Source organism: Gavia stellata, chromosome 21 (assembly GCF_030936135.1).
Source record: "Gavia stellata isolate bGavSte3 chromosome 21, bGavSte3.hap2, whole genome shotgun sequence".
NCBI classification, from domain to species: Eukaryota; Metazoa; Chordata; class Aves; order Gaviiformes; family Gaviidae; genus Gavia; species Gavia stellata.
Window position 1 is genome coordinate 15,749,911 of NC_082614.1, and position 20,160 is coordinate 15,770,070.

At 62.0% G+C, this 20,160-nt stretch overlaps 1 protein-coding gene across 1 annotated transcript in view; it reads left to right on the plus strand.

Moving 5' to 3' along the window:
- MYO18B (myosin XVIIIB) overlaps window positions 1–20,160 on the plus strand; it is a 76,362-nt gene continuing 56,202 nt past the window's right edge. Inside the window, exons 1-13 of the mRNA XM_059827839.1 lie at window positions 1–37; window positions 842–999; window positions 1,667–2,407; window positions 2,658–2,724; window positions 2,940–3,052; window positions 3,247–3,444; window positions 5,441–5,639; window positions 6,473–6,615; window positions 7,758–7,858; window positions 8,406–8,469; window positions 10,470–10,614; window positions 18,393–18,563; window positions 19,373–19,463. Coding sequence (XP_059683822.1) covers window positions 1–37; window positions 842–999; window positions 1,667–2,407; window positions 2,658–2,724; window positions 2,940–3,052; window positions 3,247–3,444; window positions 5,441–5,639; window positions 6,473–6,615; window positions 7,758–7,858; window positions 8,406–8,469; window positions 10,470–10,614; window positions 18,393–18,563; window positions 19,373–19,463 — 2,228 coding nt within the window. The remainder of the gene's footprint in view (window positions 38–841; window positions 1,000–1,666; window positions 2,408–2,657; window positions 2,725–2,939; window positions 3,053–3,246; window positions 3,445–5,440; window positions 5,640–6,472; window positions 6,616–7,757; window positions 7,859–8,405; window positions 8,470–10,469; window positions 10,615–18,392; window positions 18,564–19,372; window positions 19,464–20,160) is intronic.

The window sequence follows — 20,160 nt, forward strand, 5'->3', positions numbered from 1 at the left end:
ATGGCCATCTCCTCGCGCCTCGCGCTCTGGGAGCAGAAGGGAAGTCTCGGTCCGGGGTGGCACCAGCGGTGTTCCGGGGCTGGATGCTCACAGGCTGTGCGGGGGCTCAGTGCCGGGCGGGGGACGCACCGCAGCCAGCCTGCCGCATGCCTCCGGGGTTGGCGTCCCCTCGCCTCCCTGCGCACGTTGCTCTTGCTGCGTCCAGCCCTGCCGGCTCCGGGCACCTTTGCAGCCTGAACGGTCTGGTTTAGGCGATTTTGCCACCTTTCAGGGCACATGGTTCCCTGCAGGGCCAAGACTTGTGGGAGTCCGCAGGGCTTGGTGCTGGCGCTGCTGCGCGGTGGCACAGCTGGAAAGACCTTTGCTGTGGGAGCTGCGGGAAGTGGGGACGGGTTTTGGGTTGGGGCCCGGCATGCAGCAAGTCTGCACCCGGCCGCAGTGATGCCAGGAACAGCTTCTTGGCTCGCTGCAGCCTGGAGGGTTGGTCCCGTGGCCGTGCCGGAGCTGCTGGGCATTGGGCAGAGCTGGCAGCGCAGGTGGGCTCCCCGCATCGCCTGGCCCTTGGCGGTGTGCGGAAACCTCGGCGCTTCCCTGCGGGGCTTTTCTTCTTGGTGCTTCTCCTCCTGCTCGCCACAGCATCCCCGAACCGGCCTGGCGCTTGCCTCGCCGGCAACCTGCAAGATGCCTGCAACCGCGGCTGGCCCCTCCGGCAGAGCCGGGCCCCGGTGCTCAGCTCCACCGCTCGTGCACGCTCGTGCTGCTAACGTGCCCGCGGGGCTGGCTTTGCCGGGGCTCCCGTCCCCGCACCGTGTCCTGTAACCCAGCTTCTGCCCCTGCAAACAGATACGGGACGAGGACCGGGGGCCGCCCCCCTCCGCCCCCCCCCTGCTCCTGTCGGTCATCCCCGGGGGGTTCATCAAGCAGCTCGTGCGGGAGACTGAGAAGGAGGCCAAGGCGGCGAAACTGAAGAAGGAAACCAAGGCGAGCGTGAGAGAGGAGGTGAGCAGTGGTGAACCCCCTGCAGCACCGTCCTGCCTTGGTGCCGGCTGGGTGTCCCTGTCTGTCCCCAGCCCAAAGCAGTTCCTCGGGGGCGAGGGGGCTGCAGGGCCCCGTGACGCCGGCCCCAGCCGGGAGCCTCAGCTTGTTTTTTGAACGAACTGGGTTGGACAGTGAGGCCCGGGCTTGCAGCATGCCATCGGCAGCAGCAAGCTGCGGCCCCGGCCAGCGACCAGCCTTGAGCAATTAGTGCTGGAGACTTCATTAATGCAACTTGCTGTTCCTGACTTGCTTAATTGGAAGGCAAGTAATTAAGCAGAGCACGAGGCTCTTCAGTTCAGCTCACTGAGCGCAGGAAGGGGAGTGCGTGGGGCGTCCCCAGGCATGGCACCGAGGGGTGACCCAGGACGCAGCGGGTGGAGGGATGGGATGTGGCCGAGGAGGAGGAGAAAGATGCCACCACCGACTGCAACCTTGCAGCCGGGTCTGGGCAGGCACCCGCAGCCATCAGCTGTGCCCAGAGCAGCGGGTCAGGGCTGGAGCTGCGTGTCCTGCCGGGCCATGCTCTGCACGGGCATCCCGCAGCGGGCTGTGGCTCCTGGGGCCGGGGCTGGGGTCGCATCCTTCGCCCTGCCCCTGTCGGACCCGGCTCCCCTCCTTTGCTTGGCAGCCCACGAGGGAGGACGGCGAGGCCCGAGCCGGGGACGCCCCAGCTGCCGGAGGAGAGGTGACCAGCGAGGGGCAGCCGCTGCAGAACGGGCTGCACGTGGAGGGGCAGAGGGGCGAGGGCGTCCCAGCCCCCCCACGGACGGAGCTGCCACCCGGGGGGGCTGCGCTGGGGGCCATCCCCAGCAAAGCCGCGTCCACTACGCCCGGTCCGGCAGCGGCTGCCCCCAGACCAGCAGAGACCCCTCGCCCAGAGGCTCCCAAGGCAGCGAAGCCGCCGTGCCCTGAGAAGAGCCCCAAGGACCCCCTCCCGGGGGGCAGCCCCCCGGCTCCAGCCCCCACACCCAGCAAGGGCCCCCAGCGCTGCAGCAAAATCCCAGCAAAGGAGGGGGACGCGCCCAAGGGGACGGGCGCCGAGAGCACCAAGAAGGAGAAGGGGGCACCCCCAAGCCACGAGCAGCACGCAGCCAAGGCGAGAGCCAGGAGGGAGCCGGGGCCGGCCAGGAAAGAGCCGGAGAAGATGAAGAAAGATGTCGGAGGTGGCAAGAAGGAGCCAAGGGAAATCAAAAAGCCTGGAAAAACTACAAACAAGTCAGAGGAGCTCAAGGGGGAGCTGGGAGGGATCCAAGAAAAGTCAGAAGATGTGGTAAAGGAGGTGGGGAGAGCGAAGGAAGAGCCAGGAGACGGTAAAGAGGCACCGGGAGAGAGCAAAGAGGAGACGGGCGAGGGCACAGCCAAGGACCAGGTAATGTGTCCGCAGACCTGCCGGGCTGTTACCCCGTGTCTTGGGGGCACTGATGCCATTTTTCTGGTTTCATGCAGCTCTTCCCATTTGCATGGGCTCGGCTGGGGGAAGGTGCTCCCGGGGTCGGCCAGGCGGGCGGAGGAGGGGCCGGGGTTCTGGCTGGAAGCGTTGCTGTCCATGGGGCAAGTGCAGTTTGTCCAGCTCAGTTTTCCGCCGGTTCCTGCACGGTTTCCCTCTCTGCTCCCCGCAGGCTCCGAGGGACGTTTGGTACGAAGCGGAGAAGGTCTGGCTTGTCCAGCAGGACGGGTTCACGCTGGGTAACTTGCCTTCCTCTTTCCAGCGCCGAAGATAAGAGCTGTCTCCAGCCCGGCCGGGGCCGGGAGCAGGGTGGGCGCCGGGTGCCGCTCCGGCACGGTGCCCCAGCGGGGCTGTGGCGGGAGGCGGCCCCTCGGCAGCGCCCCTCGCCGCAGCCCGCTCTGCCCCGAGCTGCCTGGGCCGCGCCGCGCTGGGGGGCTCACCCGCCTCCTTCCAGCCACACAGCTGAAGCCGGACGTGGGGACGCCCGAGCTGCCGGCGGGGAGGGTGAGGGTGCGCCGGGAGGCGGACGGCAGTGTCACCGAGGTGGACGAGGACAGCGTGCAGCGGGTGAGCCCCCTCCTCCTCTTGGCCGGTGCGGGGGGGAGCCCCGCCTGCAGCGCCCGGGCAGGACCGGGCCTGGGGCAGCCCCATTGCTCGGGCCGTCGCCCCAGGCTGGGCGGGTCCGGGGTGCCGGCGCGTGCCGGCACGGCCCGTGCCACGACGGCAGAGCTCGAGGGGGGGCTCTGGCTCTCCTCCTGCAGACCAACCCCCCCAGCCTGGACTACGCCGAGGATCTGGCCGCGCTCGTCAACCTCAACGAGTGCAGCGCCATGAACACGCTGCAGCAGCGCTACGGGGCCCGGCTCCCCTACACCTCCGCCGGGCCCGGCCTGGTGGCCATCGGACCCGGCCTGCTGGCCACCGGGCCCGGCCCGGCTGCCAGCAGCAGCTCGGGGAAGGTGAGGGGGGGACCGTGGGAAGCGGTCACCGGCCCCCGCGGGGACAGCGGCGGTGGGCGCTGCGGGGCCGCCAGGGGGCACCGTGGGACCGCCACAGCGCGGCCGGGACGTGCCGGGGGTGCTCGGGGGGGGCGGTCTGAGCGCACGTGGGGCCGGGGAGGAGAGGGGCCGGGGAGGAGAGGGACCGGGGGAGGAGAGGGGCCGGGGAGGAAAGGGCCGGGGGAGGAGAGGGCCCGGGGAGGAGAGGGGGCCGGGGAGGAGAGGGACCGGGGAGGAGAGGGACCGGGGGAGGAGAGGGGCCGGGGGAGGAGAGGGGCCGGGGGAGGAGAGGGGCCGGGGAGGAGAGGGGCCGGGGAGGAGAGGGGCCGGGGGAGGAGAGGGGCCGGGGGAGGAGAGGGGCCGGGGAGGAGAGGGGCCGGGGGAGGAGAGGGACCGGGGAGGAGAGGGGCCGGGGGAGGAGAGGGACCGGGGAGGAGAGGGGCCGGGGAGGAAAGGGACCGGGGGAGGAGAGGGGCCGGGGAGGAGAGGGGGCCGGGGAGGAGAGGGACCGGGGGAGGAGAGGGACCGGGGAGGAGAGGGGCCGGGGAGGAGAGGGGCCGGGGGAGGAGAGGGGCCGGGGGAGGAGAGGGGCCGGGGAGGAGAGGGGCCGGGGAGGAGAGGGGCCGGGGGAGGAGAGGGGCCGGGGGAGGAGAGGGGCCGGGGAGGAGAGGGACCCGGGAGGAGAGGGACCCGGGGAGGAGAGGGACCGGGGAGGAAAGGGCCGGGGGAGGAGAGGGACCGGGGGAGGAGAGGGACCGGGGAGGAGAGGGGCCGGGGAGGAAAGGGCCGGGGGAGGAGAGGGGCCCGGGGAGGAAAGGGCCGGGGGAGGAGAGGGGCCGGGGAGGAGAGGGGCCGGGGGAGGAGAGGGGCCGGGGAGGAGAGGGGCCGGGGGAGGAAAGGGCCGGGGGAGGAGAGGGGCCGGGGGAGGAGAGGGACCGGGGGAGGAAAGGGCCGGGGGAGGAGAGGGGCCGGGGGAGGAGAGGGGCCGGGGGAGGAGAGGGACCGGGGGAGGAAAGGGCCGGGGGAGGAGAGGGGCCGGGGGAGGAGAGGGGCCCGGGGAGGAGAGGGGCCCGGGGAGGAGAGGGGCCCGGGGAGGAAAGGGCCGGGGGAGGAGAGGGACCGGGGGAGGAGAGGGACCGGGGAGGAGAGGGGCCGGGGGAGGAGAGGGACCGGGGAGGAAAGGGCCGGGGGAGGAGAGGGGCCGGGGAGGAGAGGGGCCGGGGAGGAAAGGGCCGGGGGAGGAGAGGGGCCCGGGGAGGAAAGGGCCGGGGGAGGAGAGGGACCGGGGAGGAGAGGGGCCGGGGGTGCTCTGGGGGATGCTCTGAGGACACTCAGGACCGGGAAGGATAGGGGCTGGGGAAGGAAAGGGACTGGGGGTGCTCTGGGGGATGCTCTGAGGACACCCGGGACCAGGAAGGATAGGGGCCAGGGAAGGAAAGGGACCGGGGGTGCTCTGGGGGATGCTCTGAGGACACTCAGGACTGGGAAGGATAGGGGCTGGGGATGCTCTGGGGGATGCTCGGGGCTGGGCACACTCAGGGCCAGGGATGCTGGCAGCTGGGCACTGCTCCCAGCACAGAATTTTTCATGGTTTCCAGGAGAAAACCACTGTGTGCTGTGAGTGCACCCCCCAGGGGTCCGGGGGCGCCGGGGCTGGGGAGGGAAGGGGCCCGGGGTGCAGTGCCTGGGGTGGTGCTTGGCAGAGCCCGTGCTCACAGGGAAGCCGGAGCGGGTCCTGCTGCGGGTTCCCTGGGTGAGTCCCCGACCCTCTCTCGGGCGCTGGTGCAGCGAGGCTCGGCTGGCCGGGCCGGGCAGTGTTTCCCCTTCCCCTGGGAATCTCGGGGGGGGTCCTGCACCCTGGGGAGAAACCATCGCCCTGAGTGTGACATGTCTTCAGGATTTTCTCTACAAGGAGCCTGTTTTGGGATGTGCTCTCTGACGCTTTCCCTGCCTGCAGGTGTTCAAGAGGAAGCGGGACAGCATGTCCCCGCACATCTACTCGGTGGCACAGAGAGCCTACAGGAACCTGCTGATGCAGCGGCAGGATCAGGCCATCGTGCCCCTGGGGCGCAGCGGGGCTGGGAAGACCACGTGCTGCCAGAGCGCCCTGGAGTACCTGGTGGGCACGGCGGGCAGCGTGGACGGCACGGTCTCAGGTACGGGGCTGGGCGGCCGCTGCGAGCTTGGAGCCCCGGCAGCAATGCAGGGAGCGCTGGCAGTGGGGCTGTGGAGTGCTTGGCACTGAGCAGAGTCAGCGCACAGACAGCGTCCGTGCAGGCTGGGGGGCACATGCAAACGCGAAGGTGATGCTGTTTCCATCCAACGGCCTCCGTTTGACCCATTCCCGGTCTGGAGCCCCATTGGGGTGGCTCCATGGGGCTGTGCAAGCACGGCCCGGGCTGGCAGGGCCGCAGCCCAGGAGGCAGGCGAGCGGCAGGGCTGCGAGTGCTGCTGCCTCGTACCCGTCCCAGACCCAACAGGTTTGCTATTTTGATAAACACCCAAGTAAGCACCTGAAGGGAATTACTTGTGTGCTTGGGACAGCACTTTTCTCACCTGATCAAGTTACTGGTGACGTGAGAGGAAGCGTTGTTAAGCAATCAGTAGCTTTAGAGAGCAGGTTTGGATTTCAGAGCGAGCTCTGGGTACGCCATGCTCTTGCAAAGGGCTGATGAACGGCCTGGGGCAGGGTGGAGGTGCAGGCAGGCTGGCACGTTCCCCTCCTGCCAGCATACGTGTGCTCTCATGGTGCGGGACGCTAACCCCTCGCCCAGCCTGTGCCCCGGGTCCCCGTGTGCTGGGACAGACCCCCGGGAGGAGCAGGCGGAGGTGCAGCCGGGAGAAGCCTCCTCCAGTGCCTGTTTGCAGCCCTGAGGCTGCGCTGGTGCGGCGGCGGCAGAGTCTGGCTCTCTCCCGGCGAGCACCAGAGCAATGCAGGGCTGCAGCCATTGCACGGCGGCTCAGGGGGCTGCGGGTGCCGGTTTTGCAGTGGAGAAGATCCAGGCGATGTTCACAATCCTGGGAGCCTTTGGGTCAGTGACCACCGGCCACAGCAGCAGCTCCACACGCTTCTCCATGGTTCTGTCGTTGGATTTCAGTGCCACCGGCCGGATAACCGCTGCTCACCTCCAGGTACCCCACGGGCCCTGTCGCCTGGTGGGATGGGGGGGCTGTGGCTGAAACCAGGGGTCCTCGAGGTGGGGGCGAACAGCCCCTGGGCCGCTTCCCGGCTGGTCTGGGGGCGAGAGCAGCAGGGCACTGGGGGGAGGTGCAGAGGAGCAATGCTCCACTCTGCTTCTCCTCCTGGACCAAAGGTCCCCTAAATCACAGCTGAGCAGGAGCTGTGTCAGCGGTGTGGTGGGGCCCCCTGCAGCCCATCACCCCCTCCCCTGGCAGGGAACGCAGAACAGCTCTGGAATGAAATGTTTATGAGGAAATGTATAATTCAGCGTTTCATTAGCAGTACCTTACACATCAGCCTTGAGCAGAAGCATCTGGGAGCTTTTATCACCATCAGGGTTGTGATGCAAAGGCACTTTAATCAGGGCTGCCCATGCCCCCGGGGCCTCGTTTGATGGAGGAGAGGCCTTGAGCCAGTGTCTGCTCCTGGGGAGCACCAGGGCTTCCCTTTGCTGCCCTGTTGCTGTCCCTCCCCTGCCCCCGGCACTGGCAGGGAGCCGATGGCCAGGAGTGGGGACTGTGCCCCAGGGAGTATTCGCTCTCTGGACCACCAGTACCATCCTGGGATGCTCGTGGGCAGGACGGGACAACCGGGGGTCCCAGCTCTGCAGAGACTCGTTCCTGGTGTCGGTGCTGGCATTGAACAACCGTGACAAGGCTGGAGGCTGATCTAGGCTTGTCTTAGTCCCGGGCAATGGCTTATCCATCGCTGGGACACAGAGACTGTAGTATCTCTGCTAGGGCCATCGCATTGCCCGGACCTCCGGAGGCGGGGAGGGACTGGGGGTGTTGCACCCACAAGCTGAAACGTTGTGCCTTGATGTATGCCTGGGACACGACTCGGCTCTTGCTTGCGCAGCGCTGGGCGGGAGGAGCAGCCTCCAAAGCCACCCATGGCCCTGCAAGGAGAAATCCAGCCCCTGCTTGACAGCTCCCAGTAGCATCTCCCTGTCTCCGGGTGCCACTGTCCCCTCTCTTCCCTGCGTGCCTGGACGCCCCAGCACATGGGCCACCCTGCCCGCACCCAGGGGCTGCGTGCTGGGGGATCTGGGGCTGGGGGCTGCCGCTCACGCCTGCCTCTGCTCCCTCCCCAGACCATGCTGCTGGAGAGGGGCCGCGTCGCCCAGCAGCCCCACGGCGAGAGCAACTTCAACGTCTTCCCCCTGATGCTGGCGGGGCTGGATGCGGCACACAGGTGGGTGTGCGGCCCCCGCGGCACCGGGCGGCTCCGCTCCTTGCCTGGCTGCTCAGCTGATGGGTGCCCCCATCGCCGAGGGGCTCCCCTGGGGTTTATACCCCAGTTCGCTCCAGCAATGTGGTTTTTGAGACCCCTCTGATAAGAAAGAGATTGCGAGGGTGATCACATTACTGATGCAGCAGGGATTTTTATACTCTTATATATTAGAGGTTTTCTGGTGCTTTTTTTGCCCCTTAACTAAAACTGCAATTGGGCTGATCAAAGGAGATAGAGGTCCCTTCCCCTGCTCGCTTCTGGCTTTCTCCACAAGCTGTGTGTCCCTGGGCTGCCGCTGGCGAAGTGTCCTGGTGCATCTGGTGCCGGCTCCGTCCCCCTGCCCGGGGCAGAGCCACAGGAGCCTTTCCCAGTGAGGCCTCTCGGATATCGCTGTAAAGGCAAAAGGGCTCTGCGGGTGTCGGAGCTGCTCCCCGAGGAGAGGGCGGGGGGTTTGGGGAGTGCTGGGGGCAGGAGGGAGGTGAGTCCCATTTTCTGTAACTGCTTCCAGGACGATGCTGCACTTGCACCAGGCGGCTGAGAGCAACTCCTTTGGGATCAAGCCGTTCTCGAAGGTAGGGAGAAATGCCGGAGCCGCGTGGCCTCCCACAGCGGGATGCTGCAGCGCACGTCCTTCGTCACCCCCGGTTAGAGGACGTGTTGGGGTCCTCGGCTGCTGGGCGACTCAGGGTGGTGCTGCCGTACCGGGCGCATGGAGGGAGGGAGCGAATGTTGGGGTGTGAGGAAGGGTCTGCCCAAGCAGCCTCCAGCACCCCTCCGACAGCCCCGCGGGAGCAGGGGAGCTGTTGGGACCGGGACCACCGCTGCCTGGTGTCTGTGCTCAGGTTTTGGACACGTCCAGTCCACTCCGGGGACAGATCCTGCTGCTCCAGGGCCAACAACCCCTGATGTTCCCCTGCAGCAGCAGCTCCTGGGAGGAGAGCGCGTGCTTTGGAGGGCCCAGAATGTGATTTTTTAGGGGCTAAAAGTACTGCAGTTGATTTCCAGCACTGGCTCATTATTAGTCTGAGCCGTTTGCAAAGATCAGGCAGATCACCTACGAGCCAAAGCGCTGTGATGAATCGCAGCAATTTGCAGTTACATCATCTATTTATGAATTCAATATTTGATCTTCATTCGGGAGCTCCTGCTCCGGTCCGGCGGCCAAAGGAATCGGCTGTTTGAGCAGCGGCTCTCGTGGAGGGCATGGCGAGGTACCGCGGGTCCTCGCCCTGCTGATGCAACAGCAGATTTGTGTTCAGAGATGGGGTTTTACCCTCATTTCACAGCCCTTGGTTCCTGTGGGTTCCCCATCGCAGCACAGAGTGTTTTCCCGCTGGGATGCAGAGGGTCAGCAGGAGCTGGGAGCACCAGCCCCAGGCAGCTCCTATTCGGTCCAGGGCACGTGAGCTCTGCAAAAGGGACAAGCACTGTCCCTGCCATCGCTTCTCCTCCTTCCCAACGATGTTCCCCATGGCACACACCTGTCCCTGGAAAGCCGGGCTCGGCTGTTTGGTTCAGCGCAGCACGGTGGGGTTGTCCGAGGAGCACCCAGGATGCTGGGGATGGGGGCGTGGAGGGATGAACGGCCCAAAAGCTCCCCGGGGGGCTGAAATCCTGCACCGCAGCCCGGCCTGGCTGAGCGGGGATGTTGGTAGCGCTTCATTCGCCTGCTCTGGAACCAGCCCAGGAGGAAAGCCAGAGTGGCGGTGTGCCGCGTTTGGGTTCAGCTGGAGTTTGGGGAAATCTGTCAGATTTTTTCCTTTCTGAATAGTGCTCTGGATGCTGAGACTGAAAATCTGATTGGTGGCATCCCAGCCTTCGTCCCCGCAGCCGGTGGGGATGGATAAGCCCTGCTGTGACACCGGTGTCACAAGTATTTGGGGTATTTGTTTGAGTCTGGAGAAATCGCAGAGCTCAGCTGTGTTTTCTCATTAGCAGCTGCCCCATAGGCCTCTGCAGGAGCTGAAATCCTTTAGACTGGGCAGGCTGGTCCTTGCCAGGACAGGGATGCTGCCCGCCGGAGCCCGCGTGCGGTGTCCGGCCCCCGGGGCTGCACGTGTCTGCATCGAAAATCCTCAGTTCAGGAGAAAAAAAGCCATAATCTTGCAGTGGGGCTGCCTCTGCAAAACCAATGGCAGGAGTCATGGATGGGGCCGCAGCGTTGGAGGTGGGCAGACGAGGTCCTGCTGCGGGCTGGAAGCTGTTCAGCTGCCCCCAGCACAGCTGTGGGGGGGGTATTTAGCGAGAACCAGAAGATATAAACCGTCTGTCTCCAGCTGCTGCTTAACGTCTTGGTAGACACCCCTGAACTGGGAATTACGTGGGGTTGTACAAGACGACGTACCCAGGCTTGCTCCTAACACCAGGCTCTCAAGCAACCTGCCAGGGGCTTCTGCCACTGCTGTCCAAACTGTTCCTGAAGTCCCTTATTGTCTTTTCCTCGCTGGCCGTATGGTTTTCTTACGCCCTTTTGCATTCCCCTGTGCGTATCCCTGTATCCCCCTGTCCCCAGCGCCTGGGATGCTCTGGCAGAGGCAGTGACATTTCCCCTCCCGTCTCTTTCTGCCTGCAGCCCGAGGAGAAGCAGAAAGCCTCGGCAGCGTTCGCCCAGCTCCGGGCTGCCATGGGCACGCTGGGCATCACGGCGGAGGAGCAGGCGGCCGTCTGGCGCATCTTAGCCGGCATCTACCACCTGGGAGCTGCCGGCGCCTGTAAAGGTAAGGGGGGCTCCTGCCTCTCCTTTCCTTATACCTCGTCTGGGTGCCGGGGGCTAGAGGAGGGCGAGAAAGCACGTCCCAGCGGCGTTCGGTGCTTGGGCGCGTTGCGCATGGGGAGGCGTCCGGGAGTGATGCTCGACCGGAGGCGGTTGCACAGGCGGTTGCTCCGAGTTCTCCGGCGCCCGCGGAGGAGCTGCCTCGAGCTGGGCGATGCTGCGTGCGGGCGTCCTGCCCCGCGGGGGCTTCTGGAGCGGGTCCGTTCCCCGGCTGCGCGCGGACAGGACAGGGGCTGCAAGGCGTCGCCGCGTGCCTGCTCTTTGGGAAGGACCGGGGTAGGTAACTCGTTTGTTGGCACATCGTCCCCAACGACACTGTGGAGGGACAGCTTCAGGTAGCAATAATTTTATTGTCTCTTGAGTGTCTAATACAGTAACTGAATTATAATAGGATGAGTCTGGATGAAGATTGTGTTTATAAAGACTTTGTTAAAACAGGCATATAGAAATTGCCTTATCCCTTATAAATTATTTTAAGATGTGCTCTAACCCATTTTAGAGACAGCCACATTGATTTACACACTTCAATTTATGAGGGCTGCATAAAGGCTGCTATAAACTAAGCCGTAGACATTTATAAATGTCTCTGCAACATGTCATAACACATCTTATGGTAATTTATGCCATTAATCATTTATTAATTATTTTAAAAGGATGAATGCTGTCGTCACTTACAGCAAGTTCTCTTTCTCCTTCTCTCTGGTGTTCTCTTTCCCCATCTCCATCTCCCCTAATGCCCTTCCAACTTTAAAAAAAAATGACCCTGCTGTCTCAGGCAGAAGTGTGGGATAAGGCTCTTGGCAAAAAAAAAAAGGAAGTCCTTCTGCCTTGAGAGTTTTCAGGAGGGCAGGTTTTGGAGACGTGCCTCATTTTAAGAGTGACCAGCAAAAAGGGAGATGAAGGGATGGCTCCTGTGTTGGCCACGGAGGGTTTGCTGGCTGAGCTGAGCTGGTTTGCTCAAACTGACTGAACTTTCTGTCCCAAGCATCCTGCAAAGGAGTCTAGAAGTGATTCGAGTGCTATATTCAACAAATCTTGTCGCAATTATTTCAGCACGAATAGGAATGTTAATAGCGGGCCCAGGCAGGGCTTGTGGCTTCGGCGCGGACTTGGGTACAGGATTAACAACCAGAGCATGTCTCAGCATCGCTCGCTCTGGTATTGATTCCCCCATTGTGCGTCAACAAAAGGGGAGAAATGAAAGGAAATAAGGATAAAAAATGGATCAAAGCTGGATGGAGCAGAAGTCTCAGCGGGGGTGATGACTCTTTTAATGTGGTTAAACCTGTCTCCTGATAGCCATCTCTTCCCTTCCCCTTTCATGCACTTTGAAGTTGTATATTCAAAATCCTGTCCTTGAAATCTCACCAAAGGGAGCCTCATTGCTGGTTTTTCACGGGCATTCAAGAGCGCGGCCAGATGCTGTGGCTGCTGTCGCAGCCTCTGTCACAGCCGTTCCCGCGGCAGCGGCCCCGGCACGTGCCGTGCTCCAGCTGCCGGGCCCCAGCGCAGGTTAAACGCACAGGTTTTTTTCCTTCTGCTGATGGCTATCACCTTGTCACAAATTCAATTTGCCCAGGAATAAAGCAGGAGGGAATAGCACCACCTGTCTCTGGTTGAGAGTGGAAAATACCTTTGCAGCTAGAAAAACACCGAGAAGAAAAGGTTGAATTTCAAAAGCCTGCTCCGTCCCGGTGTCAGCGTTTCCCATTGCCTTTGAAACGCGTTAGAGCGGCTCTTTTTGTGAGAAAGCAGCCTGACAGCCAGGGGCCAGCGGGGCGTCCTAGGTACCCATTCACCTACGTGCTTCCAGTCCCCTTTGTGGGCTGCAGAACATTACATATTTTCATTTATTCATTGCCTTTTTAACCGGGAAGGAGGTTTCGGGCGCAGCTGGGGATCGGCATTCAGCTCGCTCTCGAGCTGCCCATTTTGCTGACTGTTATAAAAATAAAGCCTCGCAGCTCCCTGCTTTCTGCGGGCTTCCACCGCGCGCCTTTAATGGGGGCGGCTGGGTTTCCAGCGGCTGCAAGTCACCGAAGTCCTCCCGGTGCGCCGTGGCTGGGAGCCCCCAACCCCCCCCAGAGCACCGGGCAAAGGCTGCTGTAAAACCAGCGGCCTGGACCCCTTGGGTGGAGGAAAACCATAAGGGCAGAAGTGCAGGAGTGGGGGCTGGAGCCGCTGCTCAGGCGGGGGAGGCTCCGAGCCCCCCCAAACCCTGCCGAGGTCGGCAGAGCCAGGGCAGCATCCTGCATCCGCCGCCCTCCTGCATCGCTGCGTGGACGGGGCTGGTTCCCCGCAGCAGCCCCGACGGCAGAGGGATGGGCGCGCCCAGGCAGCCGGGGGGCATTTTGGGGAAACCGAGGCATTGAGCGGTTTGTGAGGCGGGCCTGGGTCGTGCCGGGGCTGGAGCAGACGGAGGGGCTGAGCCCGGGGTCCCACATGCTGGTGCACAGTGCCCTGCCGTGTCTCTCCAGGGACTGCGGGCGGGAGCAGCGGCAGGGACAAAGCCCCCTTGAACACCCTTTTAGCCTTGTGAGATGGAAAGTTTCCAGAAGGGCTGGAAGCCTTTTAGCTAAGTACAGTAATGGGGATGTCCATCAAAATGTATGAGGGAAAGCACCTGGCAGGATCCGACGGGCATTAATTATGCAGCTTCCTGAGCGTAGATGTCAATCTGGACTGGACTCGGGTGACTTACTGCTTTGTCACCAGAGCTGAGAAAAAAGCCTTAAACCTGCATTATTGCTGCTGTTTTACAGCCTCTGAGATGTAGTGACCTTTCCTTAACTGACGTGGAAATGGCACTTTGTTCTTAGTTCCACCCAAGCTCAATGCCCAGATTTACCCTAATTTTTTATTGCTGCCTGTTGCTATAAGGAGGAGGGAACAGCATATCCGTAATTAGTGCTGGGCCGGAGTTTCCTTCTGTGACAAATATATCTGTCCCTGGGGTGGTCACTGTTGCAGAGGGGAAAACGTGCCGGTGGCTGCAGCGTTGTGGGGGGCATGGAGCTGTGGCACCGCTGCCGGCGCAGCCCAAGCCCGGTGCTCCGGCTGGGCTGCCATGGGGAGAGGAGCACGCAGTGGGCCGGGCAGTAAATTGCATAAAGCAACATCGCGAAGCCGTGTGCCGATCATCCCTCTCCCAGCAGCTCCACCTTGCAGCGCTCTCAGATACCTGCTTTGTAGTTGCTCGGAGACGTATCTATGTGGGGGAGCCCGCTGCAGCCCCTCCTTTCCCTGGGATTCCTGTAAGTGCGGAGGACATGAGTTGGCAAGGAAGGCTCAGGCGTCCTTACTTGTGTTTGTGGTGCCCGGAGCCACCTGCATGTTCCCCAGCACCAGCTGTGACGGCCGTGCTGGTGTCGGAGGTGAAGGGGAGAGAGCAGGACCCGGCGCAGGGAGCCCCTGCCCCTGCTTGGGCTTTGCTTTTCCCTTGCGGAGCAGCTGTCCCGGGGCTGGTGCCCGACGGTGGCCCTGGGTGTAGTTAAATCACCAGCTTTGCCGTAGCTCTGTGCTGCGGGTGAGCAAAAGGCTGCCCAGCTCCTGCCGGGAAGGGATCCTCTGCTTTCCTGCATCGTTCATCAAAATGGTTCTTGGAAAGGATTGCATTAGGGCTGGCCTCTCGCTCTTGCCAATTTTTCTCTCTCTGTTAAAGCCTTTTGCTCTTCAGCACCTGGGGTTTTTTGCCGTAGAGGGAAGCGCAGCTGATTTTGTGTGTTTTGGTTTTGGTAGGATGGTGGCTCTCTGTGCTTCTTGAGTTGCAACCCTCAGGAGCAACAGTTTTGCCTGGATGAAGCCTGATGGCTTCATGGGAAAGACCTAAACCAAGGTGACATGGTCTCCAGGGGCCGGATCTAGGAGCCGTGACCCTCCCGCCACAAGCCTCTCTACACTGGAGGATGACGGTGGGATTTCTTTTTCCTAGGCAAGAGAATGTAGGCAGAATGATGCGTCTCCCCCGGGGCAGGGGGACCCTGGTTTGGAGCACAAGTTGGGCAGAGCTGCGTGGTCTGCTGCCCGGCTCTGCAAAACGAGGAGGTTTGCTGGAAACGGTGCTTTGGGCGGCCCAAGCCCCGTGCAGGGAGCAGGAGGGAGACCCAGCCCTGCGGGGTGCCGGGGGGTCTGCACCCCGGCGCAGCCCTGCTCAGCGCGGGAGCTGGTTTTCCTCTATGTCCTGACCGTGATCCGGGGTTCAGAGCCAGGGCAGCAGGAGCAGAAAACGCCGGGAATAGCCGGAGTCCTGGCTGGAGCCCGGCTGCTGCTGTCGGCTTGTCGGGGGGGCAGGGGGCTGGCTCAGGGGGCCCGTATCTGTTGACATTGCTTCTCCTTCGTGGAGGTTTTTCACGATCACCACCATGGCCCCTGGTCCGGGCGGGCTGTCTCCCCACATGCCAAGTTACGGCACTATCTGTTCAGCGCTCTGACATCTTTATTACAAACAGTTGGGGAAATGCAGCCAGAATGGCAGATTTCTTTAATCATGCTATTACACAGCTCTTCCCTTTGTTATATATAGGCTTTAATATGTCATACATCAGGCTACGGGGTCAACAGAGAATAGACTGGAGAATTGAGTGCAGGACGAATAAATTAACCATGCAAGGCAGGAGGAGCCTCCTCTCTCTCCCTGTCCCCTCCCAGGGTAATAAAGAGGAACAAATGGGCTTTTTAATTTGTCCCACTAGCGCTGCAAATGTTTTAATGACAAAATAAGTGGAAGAAAAAGGACAGGCTGACAACACGCGTCCCGAGCAGCCGAGGGGGCTCGGGAAGGCAGGTGAACGGGGCTGCTGGCGTTCATGGGAAGGGGGCTCGCGGCAAGGCTGAGCTGCACCGTCCCGGCAGCGAGCCCGTGGTGCAGCTCCCCTCTGCTCCCAGGCAGCTCCACCGTCGGCTCGCAGGTACCAGCCCAGGCAGTGGCGGGGATGGGGATGGGGGGACGGGGCCCAGCCCCTCTGGGCTTCCCTGCTGCTCCCCATGCTTCCCAAATTGAAATCAGAAATAGAAACCCGGCTGCCGCCCAGGCAGCATGCGTGGGCATGAGAGCGAGGCGAAGCTGGTGCTGACCATGTATTTTCCTACTGCTTCTCTTAAATATTAAATGGGCTGAAGTAATTACCTTTTAGGTGTTAAAGCTGGCATGTTTTACAATGGTCACATTACACCTGGAGGGCTACACGCCGCTGCTGCTGCTGTTTATATTTTATGAAGTGTGAAATGGTACCCAGCCTCTCCCGGGGGGCCGGCGGCTGCGGGGTGGGTAGATCCACAGCTGGGCAAGCCGCGGGCACAGCGGGGCTTGCAGGAGCGGCCGTGCCCCCAGACTTGCTGACTCGGCGCATGGCAGCCGCTTACAGCAAGGGTGCACTTCGGGGAGCACTGAAGGGCCAACCCCCCAACGGGGGAAGGAGCGTGTCCGGCGCGTACCGGCACGTTGGGCAGCGTTGCGCCAGCCTCCGACACCGCGTGCCGGTCCGACAGCACTTGTTTGGTTTTGTGGAGGTGTGAAACATGGCACTGCAGCCCTCTGCCCGGAGCAGCAGGACGGCTTCCACGCCATGGAGCAGCACGGCGGGGGCGACTGGTTTCCCCACTCGCCATTCTTCTGTTGGGAAGGGTTTGCACTGCAGCGGGCTGGGCTGAGCGGAGCCCCTCGCTTGTCCTGGGGCTGCTGGAGCGGCTGGCGTGGGGTGCTGGAGCGGCTGGCGTGGGGTGCTGGAGCGGCTGGCGTGGGATGCTGGCTGCAAAAGCCCGGCCGGTATGGCAGGTCTGTGCAGCCCTGGCCCCGCAGCCCCTCTGCTCCCCAGCATGCAGCAGCATGTGGGGATCTTCTGTCTGATGAGGATCAGCCTCTGTCCAGCCAGCTCAGATGAAAACAAGTGAAAACAAAATAAATCAAAGCCCAGATTGCTGAGGCAATTCCTCTGTCTGCTCCAGCACAGCCCTTGATGTTGGAGTCCTTCAGTAAGCATAAAAAATAATGGGGAAAGATCAAAGGGGAAGGGAAAGGGGGGGATGACTCTCGTGGGTGTGCTGTGAAGCAGCCCCCCAGCCCCGGGGAACGTGGCCTTTTGCTGCTTTGTGCATCACCTTGGCCAGGAGCGGGGGACCCCAGTCCCCCATGGGGCTGGCCAGGATGCGGCCATCTCCCGCTCTCCGTCCCAAACCCTCTCCCTTCCACCAGCCGCCTGCTGTATTTGAAGGGCTCATCTTAGCCGTGAGCCCCCGGGCTGGCTCCTCAACCATCGCCACCTAAAAGCACTACCCTCAGGTCTCTGGGCGACTTTGCTTGTCTGCTCCTGTTCCTGCTCATCCCCGCCGTGTTCCTGAGCGTGCGCTGGCCGGCTGCCTCCGACGCACCTTTCCTTCCTGGATGTGTGAAAGGATTTATCCTGCTGATTGCTTCCCTATTGATTTTAATCATTAAGCTGGAATTGCCGTTGCTGGATGTAAATAATGTGTGCCAGCTGTTTGCTGGCGGCGCTGGGAGGAACGCTGCTCTCGGGCCGACGGGCACAGCAAACGTTGGGCTGGGGAAGGTGATCTGGGATTTTGAGGGATTGGTTCGTAATCCCATCAGCTTCCATAGACACATCTGCTAGTTTGCTCCACTGAAGCTCTTGAAATGCACAACATTACTGATGCCGTGCTGGCAGCAGCAGCCTGGGCCGGCCGCGCGGTCCACCGGGTCCCTGACTCGCTCTGAATTGCCTCAGAACATCTCCTCGGAGCGGGTCTCTTCTCTGCCTGGTCTCTGGGCAGGTGGGATGCTCTGAGCATCTGGGGAGCACTATAGTGGGGAAAATAGTTCAGAAGCATTGATTTGAGATCTTTAAAGTTTTGAACTAGCTTCTGACCAAAACGAAAAGGTCCTCTTCTGCTAAGTGATTGCCCAAGGGACAAATCCGTCAACCTTTCTTGAGTCAGACAGCCTCTAACATGATAAGTGTCTTGCAAAGCTGGGAAAATCCTCACAGCTGCCGTTAGCAGAAGCAGATGTGTAGGGAGGGCAGCCGCACGTACTGCACGCTGCGGGAGCGGGAGCCGGGCAGGCCACCGAGAGGGGGTCCGGTGCCTACGGAGAGGTACGGAGCTGTCCCTGACGGAGAAGGGATTGCGGGAGGAAGCAGATGGGCTTTAAGGAGGAAAAAGCTTTCAGTTCAGTTAGTGACGTTATGCAGATGGGCAGTGAGCAATGCTAGAACTCTTCCCAGCAGCCGTGCCTTCAAGGTGGAAACCGTCTTTTGATGTGGCTTGATGTAGAGGCATTCCCCATCCCTGTCTCAGCCACCGTCCGGGCGATGCTGGGGGGCAGAGGCCCCTCCCTGCCCAGCGGCACAGCTCCTGCCTGCTTTGCCCAGGCTAGCCCTTGGCCCAAAGGGCATTTCCAGGCTGTGGTCTGCAGGGTCAGTGCTCTGAGCCACTCGGCAAGGGCAGTGCCTGGTCTGAAACTGCCCCTTGGGGATGCGAGGGAAGGGCTGAGCCAGCAGCCCTGGGCGATGAAAGGGAAGTGGGGTGCAGTGGTAGAGCACCCCCTCCCACCTCCCCATCCCACACTGCAAACAGCAGACCTTCTCTGTTTCATTTGATTTTGATTTTGAGGGGTTGCACGTGGAAGTGGGCAGGGATGCTTGCCGGAGGCGCCGAGCCTGTGCCCAGCTCGGCTCAGGCTGGCTCTGCCTGACCCGTTTGTGCCCCCCGCGTCCCCCTCCCCAGTTGGCAGGAAGCAGTTCATGAAGTTCGAGTGTGCGAGCAACGCCGCAGAGGCACTGGGCTGCGACCTGGAGGAGCTCACCACCGCCGTCTTCAAACACCACCTGAAGCAGATCCTGGCGCAGGTCACGGCACGAGGCAGCCGGCTGCCCCCGGCGGAGGAGAGCCCGGCAGGTACCGGCGTGCTGCCTCCCTTTTTCCTTTATTTATGGGTGATAGGGAAACGCGGTGCTCTGTGCTGCTCTGGATTTTTCTTTTCAGGCAGTGAGGTCCATTTAAGCATGTTCATATTAATTAAATTATTAACTGTGCTCTGTCACGTAGCTACCCTCAGCTCTCAGCTGACCCTGCCTGTCCCTGTCCCTCCTTAGGGACACCCGAAGATCAGGCGGATTCAGCTAGTGCCACTGGCAGATGAGTGATGTGGCTTAAATGCTGTGAGAGAAAAAGGGGGAAAAGACCCAAACCAGGAGGGCAGCAGGGTGGGCATCCTTCCTTCCCCGCACCCATAGATGAAGCCGCGCTGGCATTGTACTGCATGCGGCCGCATGCTGCAAGGAGACCTGGACATGGCGGGGGGGTTGTGCTCCTGCCGGATAAGCTGCTGCTGAGCCACTGTAAACCTCAAATTAATGTATGGATCTAAGTCACGGAGCCTCGGTGGCAGAATTACGGCTGGGCCTCTGCAAGTTATTCCGATAAAGGCAAGAACTTGCAGAATTGGCCTTTAACATGGCAATAGTTTTATTTCTTAAATATACATTAGGCTTGAGGCACTGGAGGAGCTGAAGGCAGGTGGGCGGATACGCACAGCTTGTGTAACCGGAGCGATGCCGTGCCTGGCAGGCAGAGGCTGGGAGCCGTGCGGGTTATCCTGCCCAGCAGCGAGGGAATCCCCGGGTACCCGCTCGGCTCCACGTGGGCTGCACTCAGCTGGAAGTAAATGATGTGGCTTTGCCTGCTTTTCTCTCTGCCTGTGCCAGGGCCAAAGATGACGGGTGTGGAATGCGTGGAGGGGATGGCTTCGGGTCTCTACGAAGAGCTCTTTGCTGCCGTCGTCTCGCTGATCAACAGGTACGGGGCTGCCGGGCGCTGCGCTGGGGGTGTCTGTGGGCGACGGCTCCTTCTCCGGGGGCTGCTGAAGAGGAACCTTTGCTGGGGGCTCTCTGGAGAGAGGCACGGAGCAGGCAACCGCTGCCTGCTGAAAAAAGGAAGTTATCTGAAAATCTCCATCTGGGAGAGCACGCTGGCACTCGGGACCTTCCGCGGGCTGTCGGCCCCGCGCAAGCCGGCACCGGGGACAAAGAGCCCCACGGAGCAGCAGTCTCTGTGCATTCGGGTGTTGCACGGGGCAGCACGTGTCCTGTCCCTTCTGCCGGCACCGGCAGCCTGGCACGGAGACCTGGCACCGCTTCTGCTGCAGCTGCCTGCCAGGACACAGCACCGCGAGCAGACGCGCCAAGCGGCGGAGAGCAGGGCATCGCAGCACTGCGAGGAGCAGCCCAGCTACCTATTAATAATAGATGTGACTTTGCAGACCGAAACGAAGGTTACCGATACGGGCAGAGCAATAAACCAGTCCGGGAATCCCGCAGCGAGCCCCACAGATGCGTGGTAGGAGTTGCTCTGTGGTAAAAGCTTGATGGCAAGAGAGGATCGAGGTGTCAAGAGTGAGAGGGTCCGGCACCAGAGTAGCTGCCGAGGTGCCCTCGGAGGCTGTGTCCGTGTCCTGCTGCCAGGTGCTGGTGCAGCCGAGCAGACGGCACCTTCC